The following is a 19,914-nucleotide window of genomic DNA, read 5'->3' as shown; positions in this document are numbered from 1 at the left end:
TTAGGGAAAGTGTAAAGCTGCATTTAGTAAAGAAGTGAAGAATATTTGTTTTATATTAAATAGGAAGGGTAACGTTCTTTTGGCTACTGACCTCATTTATATGCAACAATGAACATTACTACATGCCTGAACAATTCACAGCATGTGACAAGATGATGGCCAGAACTATTATCCACTTTTTACAAGACGAAATGCTATCTTATTCATTGTAAAGGTTGAATTGAAATAATCTTAAACTGTTTGTTTTGATGTACAAAACTTAGCTCCACTGTCAGTAATGCTGTAACCTCAGAAACAATGCTCTTATGTATGTGTGTTCTTTAGGAAGTGGAGTAACAGTGCTCAAAGAAGGAGCATTTTTCTATTTCATGCCCAATGACAGCTTTAAGCCTCCCAGGTCAGGTATGACATAGATAAGATATAATGCAGTGGATCATGGTCTCGACGATGTACATCAACCACTTCAGAAAAACAGCCTCTAACCACAATACCAAAACACTGCCATTATCCACACATACTCTCTATTTATGATGTCTTACAGTAAGACTACTTAATTAGTGCCAGTTAATGCTGAATTAGGGTAACTTTCTAATATAGACTAGGCTGATTGCAAATTAAACTGCGTATGTCTGAAATTATTTCAATTTTGATGAAGAACTATCTTAGCAGTAGCACTGATAAAATATGATGGTTATACATTATACAACAATAAATGCAAAGAGCTCATGGACTTCTTTTGTTAAAAGGATTGAGAATGTTGTTAAACTGCCTCTGCTACTTCCCTCCTGTCCCCTAGCCCACTGGGCCTAACTTTCTCTCAGTTTCCCCCTCTGCCCTACCCTGAATTTGCATATTTCTCTTACCTCCCCTCATGTCCTTTCAAATCTCATTTTGTCAATGAGACCAAACTCCTGCTCCCTCAACACTATTCCTACTAAATTGCTGACCAGTCAGCTTCATTTTCTGGCTCCCATGTTAGCTGATATTATTAACGGTTCTCTCTCCTGAGGTATTGTCCCCCTCTCCTTTAAAGCTGCCATCAGCATCCCTCTCCTCAAAAAAACAACCTGTGACCCCTCCATCCTTACAAACTATCGCCCCATCTCCAACCTGCCATTATTCTCCAAAGTCCTTGAATGTGTGGTCGCCTCCTAAATCTGTGCCCATCTTTCCAAGAAATCCTTGTTTGAACCCCTCCAAATAGGTTTCTGTCCCCATCACAGTGCCAAAATGGCTCTTACCAAGGTCACAAGTGGCATCCTAATTGACTGCGACAGAGGTAAATTATCCCTTCTTGATCTTCGCGACCTGTCTGCAGCCTTTGACACGGTTGACTGCAAAATTCTGCTCCAATGCCTCTCCCCCATTGTCCAGCTGGATGGGATTGTACTTGCCTGGTTCCATTCCTATCTTTCCAGCTGTAGCCATAGAATCACCTGCAATGGTTTCTCTTCCCACTCCCGCACCATCACTTCTGATGTCCCCCAAAAATCTATCCTTGGTCCCCTCCTATTTCTCACCGATATGCTTCCCCTCGATAACATCATCCAGAGACACAACGTGAGTTTTCACATGTACACTGATGATACCCAGCTCTACCTCTCCTCCACTGCTCTCGAACCCTCCACCATCTCTATTCTGTCAGATTCCTGTCTGACATCCAGCACTGGATGAACAGAAATTTCCTCCAATTAACTATCAAGAAGACCAAAGCCATTGTCTTCAGTTCATGCTACAAACTTAATTCCCTTACAACCGATACCACTCCTTTCCCTAACAACTGTCTGAGGCTGATTCAGTCAGTTCACAACCTTGATGTCATATTTGATCAAGAGTTGAGCTTTCTACCTCATATCTGTTCTATCACTAAGTCTGGTCATTTCCACCGCCGTAATAGCACCCTTCTCCGCCCTTCCATCAGCTTATCTGCTGCCGAAACCCTCATCCATGCTTTTTTTACCTCTAGACTTGACTATTTCAATGCCCTCCTGGCCAGTCTCCATAGTTCTATCCTCCATAAACGTGAGGTCATCCAAAACTCTGCACCAGTGCCTTACCTCGCACCATGTCCCGTTCATCCATCACCCTGTGCTTGCTGACCTAATGTTGGCTCCGAGTTAAGCAATGCCTCAATTTTAAAATTCTCATCCTTGTTTTCAAATTCCTCCATGGCCTTGCTCCTCCCTATCTCACTGATCTCCTCCAGCCCTATAATCTCCCGCGATCTCTGCGCTCCGCCTATTCTGGCCTCTTGAACATCCTATATTTTAATTGCTCCACCACTGGCGGCCGTGCCTTCAGCTGCCTAGGTCCTAAGCTCTGTAACTCCCTCCCTAAATCTCTCTGCCTCTCTACCTCTCTTTCCTCCTTTAAGATGCTCTTTAAAACCTACTTCTTTGGCCAAGCTTTTGGTCATCTACCCTGACATCTCCTTATATGGCCTGGTGTTAAATTTTGTGTTTTTTGTTGATAATGCTCCTGTGAAGCTCCTTGAGACATTTTATTACATTAAAGGTGCAATATTAATTGTTGTTTTTACTGCTTGTTGCAATATTGGATTTTAGGGAGATACTCGTAAAAGTGCAATAACCTTGTGACTCAGACTTCTCATATTACTGGATTAAATCTCCCGTGACATTGATAAGGAATCATATCGTATGTGAATAACATGGTTTTGTACTGTGAAATAGTCACATTGTCAATATCTTGCTTTTAGTTACATAACAGAAGTTTGCACCTTGCATTCTTTGATAACATTATGGTAGCTGGATAGCAGTAAGTTATAAGATGCTAAAAAATCTTGGGCTCAGACGATGTTTCTATACAACTTAAACATAACTGTCAGAATTTATATTATTATTGATTGCATAAATACCTGTGTGCATGTGTCTGTATGCGCATACCAATTTAAACAGCTATTTTGATCTCGCAGTTACATCTAGCAGTACAAAATTCAGTGCAGTGGCAAGGTGCATCAGGTATACACACAGCATTCACTTTATAAAAAAACATAGGATACAACCAATAATTACGACAAAGTAGAAAGAAATTCCATACCTAATATATTTTAAAAGGTTTGTGTGTACATTTGAACTAAATTTAAATGGATATTTATTTACATTACTGTAAACACTACCAGCTGCACATTAACATTAATACTCTGTAGTCTTCAAGTATAATAGCAATTTCTGCAGCAAGAAGGGAACATTCCAATACTTACAATATAAGATGCAAAAAGGGATTAGTGTGACACATTACATACAAGGTATATTTAATATTCCCTCTACTACTTTGTAAAAAGATTGTAAGCACACCCAAAATAGGTAATGCCATTATTATTTTACAGACTTATTGAAAATCCAGGCCTGGATTCCAGGCTATTTAGGTAAACACTTATTTCATTTTATATTTTACGTATTATGACCGAGGTGCAGAAAATCTTGGGTAGTGAAATTGGAATGAAGTAAATGGTGGAGTGGAATTGCAGGCGTGTGCAGTGTGAGTAGTGGGGGGAACAATGTAGCAGCTGGCATTGGATGGAGGGCAAAATGGCCTGGGTGAAGAGCACAGGCAGGAACAATGTGGAGTTGTGGAGCTGCTAGAAAAGTGGGGTGACCTCCGTGATAAATGCCGGGGGTTAATGAAATGTGAGTTAAATGTGGTGGAAGAGGATGGGCATGTGGAACAGACTGCAAGTGAGGTTGCATGAATGATCCTGCAGTCACTGCAGCTGGAGTGGCAGCGTGATGCTGGAGCATAGTGTGATGGATTGTTGTAATCGATGCGGTCGTCACCGATTGCTGGCGAGCGACCGGCTGCTGCATGGGAACGGTTGCAGTAAGTGACGGTGTCTTCACTTGGCTGACCAGCCTCTGTTGCTCTATGTGTTGTTGAGCTTGAATCTGCAGTTGCCTGTATTTCTCAATTTCCTCTGGTGTGAATGATATTGTTTGAGAGAGTGGAGAGAAAGGTTTGTACATTTGCTCAGTACTTTGAAGTTGATTGTCAATAATTGCTGTTGCTTCATTCTGCAGAGCTTGCTGGGTGTTGCAGTGCGGAATGTTTGAACTATCTTGAAGCCATGATTTTCTTTCTGCGTGTGTGTCAGGTGCAGTTTCATAATGACAGAGAAATACTTCATTTAGGGATGCATTGATATCTTTAATATTATCACCATATGGGTCTGTCTGTTTCAGATGAGTTACATCTCTCTCTGATAGACTCTTCATAGTCGGTACCATTTCACTGTGTGGCAACACAGCACCATCATTTAAGACAAATGAAAGTCCAGGAAACAAGATATCCTCTGAAGGGTCTTTGCGATTAATCCACATTTCTGAAAACCTATTTTTTGTATGTTCATCAAGTTCATGTCTATCATTTGCCACTTTAGACACTCCTGTGTCCAAAAGATGTTTTTTTATTTCTGAATGGTAATCTTTTGTAAATGTTCCTGTTGACAGTTTGTATACTGAACTACAGTCTTCCTCTGCCTGCTCTACAGTAGTATGAGAAATGTTCATCATATGCTTATCTTGCCTTGCAGCATTTGGTACAGAAGTTTCAGCGAGATTTTCTTGACACGAAGGGTAGAAATGCTGCAACTCATCTGGTGAAAAACATTTACTCTTTTTTCTTTCTGATAATTTGCTCTTTAACTTATGCCTAGCTTGACATTGTTGCTTTCGTCGGCGAGATTCTTCTCTACTATTGTGGCTATAATCTGAGTTGGAACTACCCACTTGGTTCCAACTTCTATATGAAGAATTAGGGCTGTGTTTATGATCTTCATTTGGTGATGAAGAATGTCTATGTCTACTGCGCTTGTGATAGACTATGACAGACTTATCATTCAGAGATGCATACCCTCTCTTCTCTGAATGGTTCTGGCAGGAATGTCTTTCATCACTTTGTTGATCAGAATATTCCATATCTGAGAAAGAGTTGTAGCCATTGCCTCTGCTTCTTTGCTTACTTTGATAAGAACATGTGTTACATGATGAGTGGCAGTCTCTTGAAGAATTCCTGGACAATGAACACTGCTTGTATTGTCTGCAGACATTTCTCTCACTATCTGAAAGAAAATCATCATGTTCCCCATAGTCCTCACTGCTCTCTCTTTTCTTTCTCGTTTCATTACTTGTATTACACACTCTGTTATGTTTATTTTTCAAATTGTCTCTTTTTCGATTGACACAATTAATTTTTTTCTGAATTTTACCCAGTTTTTCTGAGGCTTCGTTACTTTGATTACACTTAACTTCAAAGTGTTCAGGGCATCCTTTTGAATTTTCTTTTCTTGCCTTTTCTTGCCCATGTCTGCATTCAGCTGTATCTGTGGTGTTTTCTTCGTCAGACAATTCATTTGTGCCTGTACTACTAGACCCTTCGTCTACCTCTATTTTTTTCCTACTTTTCCACTCCACTGATAATTTTCTCCTGTTCATTTTTTTATGTATGCAACTGTGCTCTTTCTCTCCTTTCCAATTTTTAGAACTTTCTTTTTCAGTCTCTTTCTTCCTTTGCTTATGCTTTAAATGCTTGTAAGACTTTTTGTGCTTTTTCCATTTTTTAGGCTTGCAATAAGATGTCATCTCTTTAATGGATTCCTCTAGACCAGTCCCATTGTAGTGGGGCTTTAATCTAACTACTTGCTCATGCTGTGTCTTTTCAGAAACACTTTTTTGAAGAGTACAGTACACCTCATCTCTACTGATAGCACCTTGTACATGGAGACTAGAGCCACCTGCTTTCATTTCAGAAAAGCTACTTAGAATATCCCTTTTGGTATTGACATCAGGTCGACTTAGTTCTTTCAATGAGCTTTGGGATGCCTTTAAATCACTTGCTTCTGATTTAATCTCCTCCACACAGCCTTTAGCTCTGGATGACCTAAAGTCAAAATATAGAGGGTTGCAACAAAATGTTACTGAAGGCTGTGTGTTCGTAAAACACAACATCTCTGAAGGCCACTGAAGGACAGTCGATTCATCTTTACTGACAACAGGAAAGAAAGGAGCACTGGGTCTTTTGCATGCGCAAGGATTATTTTGTATGTCTGCACTTTCTGTCTCAACATGTACAGAGCAACAATTCTTAGATAAACTGTGAAGGAACTCTTTAGTGACATTATCCTCTTGAGTTAATCCATTAGCTGTTGCACATGTTTCAACATCCACCAGTGAATTTAATGCTTCATTACTTAAGATCAGATTAACTCCATTTTTATCCTCCATAAGATCAAAACACTCTGACCTATCATTTTCTGAAGGTTTTTCTTCCTTGTTTACTACCTTGTGGAGTGTATCTTGTTTTGTTGATGGCAGAGACACTATAAAGGGAAGCTTTGGCTGATTCTTGCATTGAACTTGTGATACAGAGGAAGAAAAACTACTTTCTACTGCACTGTTGTTGTGCTCTTTCATTACCAAATCCTGTGACCCCTGTTTAACCAAGGACACTGTGTTACTGTGGATATTGTTTTCTTGCTGGTGCTTACTGCTTTCTGGCTTAACATCCAAATCAACAACCATCTCTGTTCCGGAACTTGTTAGAATATTATAAGTATTACAGTTGATTTTACGTTTGTGGCTTGTATTCTTTTTGCTTGATCCTTCTTCGCTGTTCTCACAGAAAACCGCTGCAGATGATTCCAATTTGACAGGAACTTTCTTGGGAAAGGAAAAGGAGAATCCTATTTTCTGTCCGCAGGTTTGTTTTCCCAGCTTACAATGTTCAGCTTTCCAGATGTCAGTTGCATTGCCTGCGGACAGTTTGTTCTTTCCTCTACTGATTTCCTCCGTGCTGTCTGCGATACCACTTTCTGGATCTGTTGATTTACTGTCTGTTCTTCCGGAATCCAGGCTGGCATGTTGCTGATTTTTCCCCGAGGTATTTTTAACCGCAATAGTTGTGGATTTGAACATTGGGCCACTCCCTGGGGCACTAGAGCACAACAAAAAAGATAGTGTGAAATATTGCACATGATCAAAATATAGATATACCATTACTGTCAATTCAACCAACAACAGAAAATAAAATCATAATAGAATATGTAAGCAACCTTATTTCTTTCTATAGGGACTAGGCTAATTATGCTATATTTCTGAAATGCTAAGTAAAAACATGTGCTTCCCTTCTATACATTAGTTTCTTTTGGGACCAAGTTTCGAGCGGCGCAGACCCGACCTGGACGCCTGTTTTTCGCGCCACAAAGTGCGCCTAAAAAAAACCTCCAGATTCTCCACCTCCCTGCAGCTCCTCTGGCCCTCGGCGCAGCGCAGCAGGAGCTGTAGGGGGCGGAGCCAGGTCCCTGCGCTGAAAACAGTGCTGGGACCTCTGCACATGCGCGCTACAGTGGGCGCGCATGTTCAGTAGCTCCAGGCGCCCAAAACTGTGTGGGAGGGGCCGAAGCACGCAGCCCCTAGCCCTGGCCAAATGGCCTCACTGGGGCTGTGTGAATAAGACTCCTCCCATGGCCAGCTCCTGCTTCCTCCCGACCCGACTCTACTCCCACTTCCCGCCTCCGGACCGGACCCGACACCGACCTGACTCCCGCTTCCCCCTCCCCCACCGCCCCGGACCGGACCCGACACCGACCTGACTCCCGCTCCCCACCCGCCCCCGGACCCAACTCCCGCTCCCCCCCCCCCCGCCTCCGGACCGGACCCAACACCGACACTGACCCAACTCCCGCTTCCCCCCCACCCTCCGTCCCCGCCTCCGGACCGGACCCGACACTGACCCCGACTCGACTCCCGCTCCCCCCACCCTCTGCCCCCGGACTGGATCCGACCTGACCTCACTTCCCCTGACCTGACCTCCCTCCCCCCGACCTGACCTCCCTCTCCCTCCCTCCCCCCAACCCGACCCGCACCGAACCGACCTCCCTCCCACCAGCCCCCCCGACCCGACTCAACGGCACCTACCTGTAAATCTGGTGCTGGGGACTGGCCCTGCCCGAAGTCTCGGGCCCGGCCCATTCAGCCTCCCTCCCCCTTCTCCTTCCCCCCCGCAATCTCCTCCCCCCCCACAATCTCCTCCCCCCCCACAATCTCCTCCCCCACCCCCACAATCTCCTCCCCCCATCTCCTTCCCCCCTCATCTCCTTCCCCCCCATCTCCCCTTTATCCCCTTCTCCCCCCCTCCCCCTTCGCCCCATCCCTCCCCCTCTCTCTCGCTCTACCCCACTCCTCGCTGTCAGAAACACAGACACTGACAGACAGAGAATGAGAGACACACACAGACAGACAGAGAGATAGAGACACTGACAGAGACACACTGGGGGGGGGGGAGGGGGGGGCATCCCAGCACACTGTTGGAGGGCTCCCGGTGCTGCAGTCGGTAAGTAGAAAATGTTTTATTTATTGATTTAAAAAAAAAAATTATTTCTTATTAATTTTTTTTGATTGATTTATTGGTTGATTTATTGATGTATTTATCATTTATTTTTGATGATGGCTCTTTATTTGTAATGTTTATAAACTTCCCTTTAAACCCCTCCTCCCCGACCATTCCCTACGCCTGATTTGTAACCTACGCCTGATTTTCTAAAGTGTAGACAAAATTTTTTCGAGCACACAAAAATCTTCACTTACTCCATTCTAAGTTAGTTTGGAGTAAGTTTTCACTGACGAAACTTTGAAAACAGGCGTAAGTGGCCGGACACGCCCCCTTTTGAAAAAAAAATTCTGTTCCAAAGTGAAACTGTTCTAACTGACTAGAACTGGAGCAAACTAAATGACGAGAATTCCGATTTCTAAGATACTCCGTTCTACTTTCAGAAGGCGTTCGACAAGGTCCCACACAAGAGATTGATGTGCAAAGTTAGAGCACATGGGATTGGGGGTAGTGTGCTGACATGGATTGAGAACTGGTTGTCAGACAGAAAGCAAAGAGTAGGAGTAAATGGGTACTTTTCAGAATGGCAGGCAGTAACTAGTGGGGTACCGCAAGGTTCTGTGCTGGGGCCCCAGCTGTTTACACTGTACATTAATGATTTAGATGAGGGGATTAAATGTAGTATCTCCAAATTTGCGGATGACACTAAGTTGGGTGGCAGTGTGAGCTGCGAGGAGGATGCTGTGAGGCTGCAGAGCGACTTGGATAGGTTAGGTGAGTGGGCAAATGCATGGCAGATGAAGTATAATGTGGATAAATGTAAGGTTATCCACTTTGGTGGTAAAAACAGAGAGACAGACTATTATCTGAATGGTGACAGATTAGGAAAAGGGGAGGTGCAAAGAGACCTGGGTGTCATGGTACATCAGTCATTGAAGGTTGACATGCAGGTGCAGCAGGCGGTTAAGAAAGCAAATGGCATGTTGGCCTTCATAGCAAGGGGATTTGAGTACAGTGGCAGGGAGGTGTTGCTACAGTTGTACAGGGCATTGGTGAGGCCACACCTGGAGTATTGTGTACAGTTTTGGTCTCCTAACCTGAGGAAGGACATTCTTGCTATTGAGGGAGTGCAGCGAAGGTTCACCAGACTGATTCCCGGGATGGCGGGACTGACCTATCAAGAAAGACTGGATCAACTGGGCTTGTATTCACTGGAGTTCAGAAGAATGAGAGGGGACCTCATAGAAACATTTAAAATTCTGACGGGGTTAGACAGGTTAGATGCAGGAAGAATGTTCCCAATGTTGGGGAAGTCCAGAACCAGAGGTCACAGTCTAAGGATAAGGGGTAAGCCATTTAGGACCGAGATGCAGAGGAACTTCTTCACCCAGAGAGTGGTGAACCTGTGGAATTCTCTACCACAGAAAGTTGTTGAGGCCAATTCACTAAATATATTCAAAAAGGAGTTAGATGAGGTCCTTACTACTAGGGGGATCAAGGGGTATGGCGAGAAAGCAGGAATGGGGTACTGAAGTTGAATGTTCAGCCATGAACTCATTGAATGGCGGTGCAGGCTAGAAGGGCCGAATGGCCTACTCCTGCACCTATTTTCTATGTTTCTATGTTTCTACACCAGTTGCTCTGAAAAATCAGGAGCAAATCATGTGGAAACTTGGGGCCTAGGTAGGTTAGATAGTATAGCAAAATGCTACCTGACAGGCCTTATAATCAGAATGTTGAAGGAACTAGCAGTGGTGCTCTGTAAGTGCTCTATAGGGCAAATCGTGTTTGACTAACTTAATTGAGTTTTTTGATGAGCTCTTCGAAAGAGCCGGCACAGACTTAATGGGCTGAATAACCTCTTCCTGTGCTGTACTATTCTATGATGCTATGATTCTCGGTGGAAAGTGGTTGTCAAGGGTAAAATACATGTCTCAAATAGTTAGAAATAGATTTATAAACTTGCTTCTTTATAAAATGATACATGCATCTATATTGGTTCGTCTGAGGAACTATGTAGATATAAGTGCAGAGTAATGCACTTAGGCAAGATCAATCCCAAGTATACTTACATGGTACCGAATTAAAATCAGTTGAGCGAGAAAGGAATCTTGGCGTTAATGTTCATAACTCTCTAAAGATTCATGACCAATGCCGTAAAGTCATAGCCAAAGCAAACAGGGTATTAGGTTGCATAAATTTAACTATTTAATGTAAAACAAAGCACACTGTCTTGTCCTTGTACAAGACCCTAGAGTTTATCTTGGGAGGCTATTTCAATTAGAATGGTTGGGGAAGATTAGAAGTCATGTATAAGCTACATAAGGGTAGGGCTAGGTTAGATGTTAGATAGTTCTTCTTTTCCCAGAAGATAGTAGACCTATAGAACAAGTTACTGGCTCACGTGGTGAGTGGAGCCTCAATGCATGTCTTCAAGAGAGCTCTGGACTAGTTCATAATTGGGAAGAAGATTGCATCTTATAAAAGGTAGATAAAATACCAGGTGCTTTCTCAGTTTTTTCGCCTCTCCAAGGTGATTACATCACTGGTAGGCAAGGATGTGTACCTAGTCATGATGCTCCAATTTAATAGGCATGACTGTGTGATACATAACTACTTGACTAGTCTGTGTGAAAGCTCTCCTGACTTTGGTACCATTCCCCAGATGTTGAACATTGCAGGATTGACTAGGCTGGGTGTGCCAGGATTCTGGTAGCATGCAGCAATGGCAGACAAAAATGGACAAGCCCAAGGACAAAACTAAATTTGTCCTCAGGACTCATCACCATAATTCAGGCGAGCTGTGGGCGCCAGTCAGGCACCTGATGGAGCTCACCTATTGTGACCTAACCAATCCTCAACCATCCCAAACTTGGTCATCATCATAAGGGTTGCGGAGCAAATGTGGGAGGCTCTAAATGCTTTGATGGGACCCGGCATATGGTCAGCGGAGGTACATCTGGTGAGACCACATATATCACCAACCGGGATGGAGGTGACACCCACCAAATGGTTCAAGCTGGGATCGAGACAGAAAAGGAGCCGAATTTTCCAATGTGGTCTCTTTGTAAGGGGCTACTGGAATCAGCAGAAATTTATACCTGAGGAACAGGGGATGCCAGTACTCATGCCCCTGAATGGGTTCCCTCTTCTAGATTTTCAGCTGCCCGCCAAATGTAGGTTAGTTAGGAAATGTCCCGTGACTCTGGAAAATTCATCTGGGTGGAGGTTCCTAGTGGGTGAAATCTGTAATTGATTGGATCGCTGGCCAGTAGATTGTTAGCACCATGGATTTTATGAGTTTGATTTAGTGATGTCAAATCTTTGTGTCTATTGTTCCCTGTACATTACACAGCGTTGCTTTCACCTTGTCCTCTATAATTCCTGTGACTTGGTTGCAAAACAGGGAAAGTTCCAGGCATTAAGAACACATTGACCAAACCTACCTCTTCATTTCCACCTCTCCAATATTGATCACGAATGAACATCTTTACTTTAAACACATTTTTGAGGATTTGGTGAAACCAGCATAAACCAATAGATTATGTAAAGATTTCTAGATATTTCCTCCATTCACCTGTCAAAAATATTGCTAAAATCTGATTCCCATTCTAATTTTAATGGCTGAGTTAAGCTGGTGTTAACAACAACTTGCATTTATATAGCACCTTTAACATAGTTAAACGTCCCAAGGCCCATCACAGGAGCATTAATAAACAAAATTTGACACCGAGCTGCATAAGGAGATATTAGGACAGATGGCAAAAAGCTTGGTCAGAGACAGGTTTTAAGGAGAGTCTTAAAGAAGGAGAGGGAGTTAGAGAGGCAGAGAGGTTCTGGGAGGGAATTCCAGAAGGCACAGCTACCAATGGGAACCGGAGCATAGGAAATAAGGCAGATGAGCTGAGAACACAGATTGATACTTGGGATTATGATATTATAGCTATTACTGAGACATGGCTGAAAGATCATAGGCAGTCCCTCGGAATCGAGGAAGACGTGCTTCCACTCCCAAAGTGAGTTCTTTGATGGCTGAACAGTCTGATATGAGAGCCACAGACCCTGTTACAGGTGGGACAGACATTCGTCGAGGGAAGGGGTCGGTGGGGCTGGTTTGCCGCGCGCTCCTTCCGCTGCCTGCGCTTGGCCTCTTCATGCTCTTTGTGTTGGAACTCGAAGAGCTCGACGCCCTCCCGGATGTACTTTCTCCACCTTGGGCGGTCTTCGGCCAAGATCTCCCAGGTGTCAGTGGTGATGTCGCACTTTACCAGGGAGGCTTTGAGGGTGTCCTTATAATGTTTCCGCTGTCTTCCTTTGGCTCATTTACCATGAAGGAGCTCCGCATAAAGCATTTGATTAGGGAGTCTCATATCTGGCATACGAACTATGTGGCCTGCCCAATGAAGCTGATCGAGTGTGGTTACTGCTTCAATGCTGGGGATGTTAGCCTGGTTGAGGACACTGATGTTGGTGCGCCTGTCCTCCCAGGGGATTTTCAGGATCTTGCGGAGACATCGTTGGTGATATATCTCCAGCGTTTTGAGGTGCCTTCTATACATCGTCCATGCCTCAGATCCATACAGGAGGGCGGGTATTACTACAGCCCTGTAGATCATGAAGTTGGTGGTAGATTTGAGGGCCTGGTCTTCAAACACTCTTTTCCTCAGATGGCCGAAGGCTGCACTGGCCCACTGGAGGTGATGTTGAATCTCCTCATCAATGTCTGCCTTTGTTGATCAGAGGCTCCCGAGATATGGGAAATGGTCCACGTTGTCCAAGGCCGCGCTGTGGTTCTTGATGATTGGAGGGCAGTGCTGAGCGGCAGTGACAGGCTGGCAGAGGACCTTTGTCTTACGGATGTTAAGCGTAAGGCCCATGCTTTCATATGACTCAGCGAATACAGTGACTATATCCTGGAGTTCAGCCTCTGAATGTGCGCAGACGCAGGCGTCGTCCGCATACTGCAGCTCAACGACAAAGGTTGGGGTGATCTTGGACCTGGCCTGGAGGCGGCATAGGTTAAACAGCTTCCCACTGGTTCTGTAGTTTAGTTCCACTCCAGCGGGGAGCTTATTGAGGTGGAGCATGGCGGTGAGGAAGATTGAGGAGAGGGTTGGAGCGATGACGCAGCCCTGTTTGACCCCGGTCCGGATGTGTATTGGGTCTGTAATGGATCCGTTGGTAAGGATCACGGCCTGCATGTCATCGTGAAGCAGATGAAGGATGTTGACAAATTTTTGGGGGCATCCGAAATGGAGGAGGATGCTCCATAGACCCTCACGGTTGACAGTATCAAAGGCCTTTGTAAGATCGAAAAAGGCCATGTATAAGGGCTGGCGCTGCTCCCTGCATTTTTCCTGCAACTGGCGCGCTGCAAAGATCATGTCTGTTGTGCCCCGTCGGGGACAAAATCCGCATTGTGATTCCAGGAGGAGCTCCTCGGCCACATGGAGAAGACAATTGAGGAGAACTGCAGCGAAAACTTTCCCAGTGGCTGATAGTAGGGGGCTTCATAGAAACATAGAAAATAGGTGCAGGAGTAGGCCATTCAGCCCTTTGAACCTGCACCACCATTCAATAAGATTATGGCTCATCATTCCCTCAGTACCCCTTTCCTGCTTTCTCTCCATACCCCTTGATCCCTTTAGCCGTAAGGGCCATATCTAACTCCCTCTTGAATATATCCAATGAACTGGCATCATAAACTCTCTGCGGTAGGGAATTCCACAGGTTAACAACTCTCTGAGTGAAGAAGTTTCTCCTCATCTCAGTCCAAAATGCCCTACCCCTTATCCTAAGACTGTGTCCCCTGGTTCTGGACTTCCCCAACATCGGGAACAATCTACCGGCATCTAACTTGTCCCGTCCCATCAGAATCTTGTATGTTTCTATGAGATCCCATCTCATCCTTCGAAACTCCAATGTATAAAGGCCCAGTTGATCCAGTCTCTCCTCATATGTCAGTCCGGCCATCCCGGGAATCAGTCTGGTGAACCTTTGCTGCACTCCCTCAATAGCAAGAAGGTCCTTCCTCCGACAAGGAGACCAAAATTGAACACAATATTAAATGTGAGGCCTCACCAAGACCCTGTACAACTGCAGTAAGACCTCCTTGCTCCTATACTCAAATCCCCTAGCTATGAAGGCCAACATACCATTTGCCTTATTTAACGCCTGCTGTACCTGTATGCCAACTTTCAATGACTGATGAACCATGACACCCAGGTCTCGTTGCACCTCCCATTTCCGAATCTGCCACCATTCAGATAATATTCTGTCTTCGCGTTTTTGCCCCCAAAGTGGATAACCTCATATTTATCCACATTATACTGCACCTGCCATGCATTTGCCCACTCATCTAACCTGTCCAAATCACCCTGCAGCCACTTAGTGTCCCCCTCACAGCTCACACTGCCACCCAGTTTAGTGTCATCTGCAAACTTGGAGATATTACACTCAATTCCTTCATCCAAATCATTAATGTATATTGTAAAGAGCTGGAGTCCCAGCACTGAGCCCTGCGGCACTCCACTAGTCACTCCCTGCCATTCTGAAAAGGACCCGTTTATCCCGACTCTCTGCTTTCTATCTGCCAACCAGTTCTCTATCCACGTCAGTATATTACCCCCAATACCATGTGCTTTGCTTTTGCACACCAATCTCTTATGTGGGATCTTGTCAAAGGCCTTTTGAAAGTCCAAATACACCACATCCACTGGTTCTCGCTTGTCCACTCTATTAGTTACATCCTCAAAAAATTCCAGAAGATTTGTCAGGCATGATTTCCCCTTCATAAATCCTTGCTGACTTGGACCGATCCTGTCACTGCTTTCCAAATGCGCTGCTATTTCATCCTTAATAATTGATTCCAACATTTTCCCCACCACTGATGTCAGGCTAACTGGTCTATAATTACCTGCTTTCTCTCTCCCTCCCTTTTTAATAAGTGGTGTTACATTAGCTACCCTTCAGTCCATAGGAACTGATCCCGAGTCGACAGACTGTTGCAAAATGATCACCAATACATCCACTATTTCTAGGGCCACTTCCTTAAGTACTCTGGGATGCAGACTATCAGGCCCTAGGGATTTATCGGTCTTCAATCCCATCAATTTCCCTAAGACAATTTCCCGCCTAATAAGGATATCCATCAGTTCCTCCTTCTCACCAGACCCTCAGTCCCCTAGTATTTTCGGAAGGTTATTTGTGTCTTCCTTCGTGAAGACAGAACGAAAATATTTGTTCAATTGGTCTGCAATTTCTTTATTCTCCATTATAAATTTACCTGATTCTGACTGTAAGCGACTTATGTTTGAGTACAGGGGCAGGGAGGTGTTACTATAGTTGTACAGGGCCTTGGTGAGGCCACACCTGGAGTATTGTGTACAGTTTTGGTCTCCTAACTTGAGGAAGGACATTCTTGCTATTGAGGGAGTGCAGTGAAGGTTCACCAGATTGATTCCCAGGATGGCGGGACTGACATATCAAGAAAGACTGGATCAACTGGGCTTGTATTCACTGGAGTTCAAAAGGATGAGAGGGGATCTCATAGAAACGTTTAAAATTCTGACAGGTTTAGACAGGTTAGATGCAGGAAGAATGTTCCCAATGTTGGGGAAGTCCAGAACCAGGGGTCACAGTCTAAGGATAAGGGCTAAGCCATTTAGGACCGAGATGAGGAGCAACTTCTTCACCCAGAGAGTGGTGAACCTGTGGAATTCTCTACCACAGAAAGTTGTTGAGGCCAATTCACTAAATATATTCAAAAATGAATTAGATGTAGTCCTTACTACTAGGGGGATCAAGGGGTATGGCGAGAAAGCAGGAATGGGTTACTGAAGTTGCATGTTCAGCCATGAACTCATTGAATGGCGGTGCAGGCTCAAAGGGCCGAATGGCGTACTCCTGCATCTATTTTCCATGTTTCTATGTTTTCACTAATCTTTTTCTCTTCACATAGCTATCGAAGCTTTTGCAGTTAGTTTTTATGTTCCTGGCAAGCGTCTTCCCGTGCTCTATTTTCCCCCTCTTAATTAAACCCTTTGTCCTCCTCTGCTGAGTTCTAAGTTTCTCCCAGTCCTCAGGTTTGCTGCTTTTTGTTGGACCTGAGCCTTGAGCCATCTGTAATGTTGTTTTGCAGCTCGTGAGTTAGGTTGTTGCTTGAGGCTCAGAAATGCTTTGCGCTTGCGATCTATTAGTTCTTCGATCTCCTGATCATTTTCATCAAACCAGTCCTGATGTAGTCTGGTTGAGTGACCAAGTGTCTCTTCACAGGCACTGGTTATAGAGGCTTAGAGGGCAGACCAAGCGCTGTGGGCATTCAGCATCTCAAGGTCATCAAGGCACGCCAGATTGGCTGTGAGGCGCTGGCTGTATAATAGGGCTCTCTTAGCTGGGTCTCTAAATGCCCCGGCATTAACTTATTTGCGGAACTGCTTCTGCTGTCCCCTCTGCTTTGGGGCAATGTTAATGTTGATGATGGATCAGCTCCTGTCATGGCACGGGTGATGCGCACATCCTTGTGATTCCTGGCTCGAACGATGACATAATCAAGCAGGTGCCCATGTTTGGAGCAAGGGTGTTGCCACGATGCCTTGTATTTGCCATGGCTGAAAGAAGGCCAGGTATGGCAGCTCAACAATCCTGGTTACAGGGTTTTCAGACAGGATAGAGAGGGGGGTAAAAAGGAGGGGGTGGGGGTCACAGTATTGATTCAAGAAACAATTACAGCTGTGAGAAGGGATGATATGTTAGAGGGATCATCAGACAAAGCATATGGGTTGAATTGAAGAACAAAAAAAAGGTGATCATGCTATTGGGAGTGTACTACAGACCCCAAGCAGTCAGAGGGAGATAGAAAAAGAAATATGTGGACAAATTGCTACAATGTGCAAAAACTATAGAGCTGTAATAGTGGGGGATTTCAAAGACCCCAATATTAACTGGGGAAAAGATAATGTGAATGGTACAGAGGGTGTGTAATCCCTAGAATGCATTCAGGAGAACATCTTTAGCCAGTATGTAACAAGCCCAACAAGGGAGGGGGCTGTTCTGGACTTGGTTTTGGGGAATGAAGAGGGGCAGATGAAAGGGGTATCACTGGGAGAGCATTTTGGTGCTAGTGATCATAATTCAGTAAGATTTAGGGTAGTTATGGAAAAGGACGACCAGGAATAAAGTTTCTCAATTTGCTGAGCTGAGATGGGATTTAGCCAAAGTGGACTGGAAACGGCTACTTGATGATAAAGGAGAACTTGAGGGTACAGAGCAAGTATGTTCCCTTAAAAAAAAGGGTGGGGCTAACACATCTAGAGCCCCCTGGATATCAAGGGACATACAGGGTAAGACAAAGAAAAAAAGGGAAGCTTATGACAGATACTGAGGGCTAAATACTGCAGAAACTCTGGAGGAGTAGAAGTGGTGCAGGGGTGCAATTAAAAAAGATATCAGGAAAGTAAAGAGAGAGCATGAAAGAATGTTGTCAAGTAAAATAAGGGAAAACCCAAAGATGTTTTATAAATACATTAAGAGCAAGAGGATAACTAGAAAAAGAGTGGGGCCTATTAGAGACCATAAAGGAAATCTGTGTGTGGAGGCAGAAGACGTGGGTATGATTCGTAATGAATACTTTGCATCTGTTTTCACAAAAGAGAGAGACGATGCAGACTTTGCAATGAGGGAGGAGGAGTGTGAAATATAGACGACATAAACATAGTGAGAGAGGAAGTATTAAGGGGCTTAGCAGCTTTGAAAGTGGCAAATGGAATTCAATCCGGCTAAGTGTGAGGTAATGCATTTGGGGAGATCTAACAAGGCAAGGGAATACACATTAAATGGTACGATACTGAAAAGTGTAGAGGAATAAAGGGCCCTTGCAGTTCAGGTCCATAGATCCCTGAAGGTAGCAGGCCAGATAGATAAGGTGTTTAAGAAGGCATATGGAATAATTGCCTTTATTAGTCGAAGCATTTAATACAAGAGCAGGAAGGTTATGCTTAAACTGTATAAAACACTGGTTAGGCCACAGCTGGGATAAAGGGGCTTAGCAGCTTTAAAGTGGCAAATGGAATTCAATCCAGATAAGTGTGAGGTAATGCATTTGGGGAGGTCTAACAAGACAAGGGAATACACATTAAATGGTACGACACTGAAAAGTGTAGAGGAACAAAGGGCCCTTGCAGTTCAGGTCCAGCTGGAGTACTATGTGCAGTTCTGGTCACCACGTTACAGGAAAGATATGATTGCACTGGAAAAGGGTGCAGAGGAGCTTTACAAGAATGTTGCCTGGACTGGAGAATTTTGGCTATGAGGAAAGATTGGAGATGCTGGCGCTGTTTTCTTTGGACCAGAGGAGGCTAAGGGGAGACCTGATCGAGGTGTATAAAATTATGAGGACCCTAGATAGAGTGGATAGGAAGGACCTGTTTCCCTTGGCAGAGGGGTCAACAACCAAGGGGCATAGATTTAAAACAATTGGGGGAATGTTTAAAGGAGATATGAGGGGAAATTTCTTTGCTAAGGAACTCACTGCCTGAAAGGATGGTAGAGGCAGAAATGCTCATTACATTTAAAAAATACTTGGATGTGCACTTAAAGTACCGTAACCTACAGGGCTACGGACCAAGAGCTGGAAAGTGGAATTAGGCTGGATAGCTCTTGGTCGGCCGGCGCGGACATGATGGGCCGAAATGGCCTCATTCCGTTCTGTAACTTTCTATGATTCTATGAATGATAGAGCGATTAAAATCAGGGATGAGTAAGAGGCCAGAATTGGTGGAACGCAGAGATCTTGGAGGGTTGTAGGGCTGAAGGAGAAGGGAGAGGTGAGGCCATGGAGGGATTTTAAAACAAGGATGAGAATTGTTACCAGTGAGAATAGGGGAGTCCAGTATGTCCAGTGAGTGAATGAAATCTATCTCCTTATCGCTACCCAGTTCCATGGGTTTGTGATTGATTATGAAATGTGAAGTTATCTACTTTGGTAGGAAAAATAGAAAAGCAGAATATTTAAAAAATGTGAGATACTAGGAAATGTTGGTATTGAGTGGGACCTTGGTGTCTTTGTACCCAAATCGCAGAAGTTAAAATGCAGGTACAGCAAGGAATTAGGAAAGCAAATGGCATGTTAGCCTTTGTTACAAAGGGATTGGAGTATAAGCGTAAAGGGGGGGGGATTTTTGGCTCCTCTCCGCTCTTTGCACCGGAGCGGCAGCAATGGCGGTAGTAAGCCTCCAGCGGCCCGAAGAGATGCTCGGGTCCAGTTTAGCAGCAGCGCTGAGCAGCACCCCACCGGAAGAGCTGTGCCCGGTGTGCAACGCCCATGGTTGCGACACTGGCACGAGTTTGGACTATTGTCTGACCTGTACATCCCAAACGCGCCTTGCACTGACCGCCTGGAAAATCAGGGCAGTCCAACGATGCTGGCATTGGAGAGGTAGGTAATGGACTCCTAAGGCAAGTGTGATTGTTTTTTCTTTTAATTATTTTTGCGATTTGTGTTGTGGTGGCGTGGGCAATGTTTTGGCAATGTTTTTGTGGTTTTTTTTAGGCTTTTCTTTCCCCCAGGCATCTCTT

General features: G+C 44.4%; 1 protein-coding gene across 1 annotated transcript in view; it reads right to left on the bottom strand.

The window, feature by feature from the left end:
• Positions 1–3,087: 3,087 nt before the first annotated feature.
• The window catches only part of znf804a (zinc finger protein 804A), a 451,457-nt gene continuing 434,630 nt past the window's right edge, over positions 3,088–19,914 (bottom strand). The window contains exon 4 of the mRNA XM_070875827.1: positions 3,088–6,945. Coding sequence (XP_070731928.1) covers positions 3,411–6,945 — 3,535 coding nt within the window. The 3' untranslated portion in view covers positions 3,088–3,410. The remainder of the gene's footprint in view (positions 6,946–19,914) is intronic.

Source organism: Pristiophorus japonicus, chromosome 3 (genome assembly GCF_044704955.1).
Source record: "Pristiophorus japonicus isolate sPriJap1 chromosome 3, sPriJap1.hap1, whole genome shotgun sequence".
Taxonomy (NCBI): domain Eukaryota; kingdom Metazoa; phylum Chordata; class Chondrichthyes; family Pristiophoridae; genus Pristiophorus; species Pristiophorus japonicus.
The sequence above is the reverse complement of the archived record's forward strand: the minus strand, read 5'-3'. Positions and strand labels throughout refer to the sequence as shown.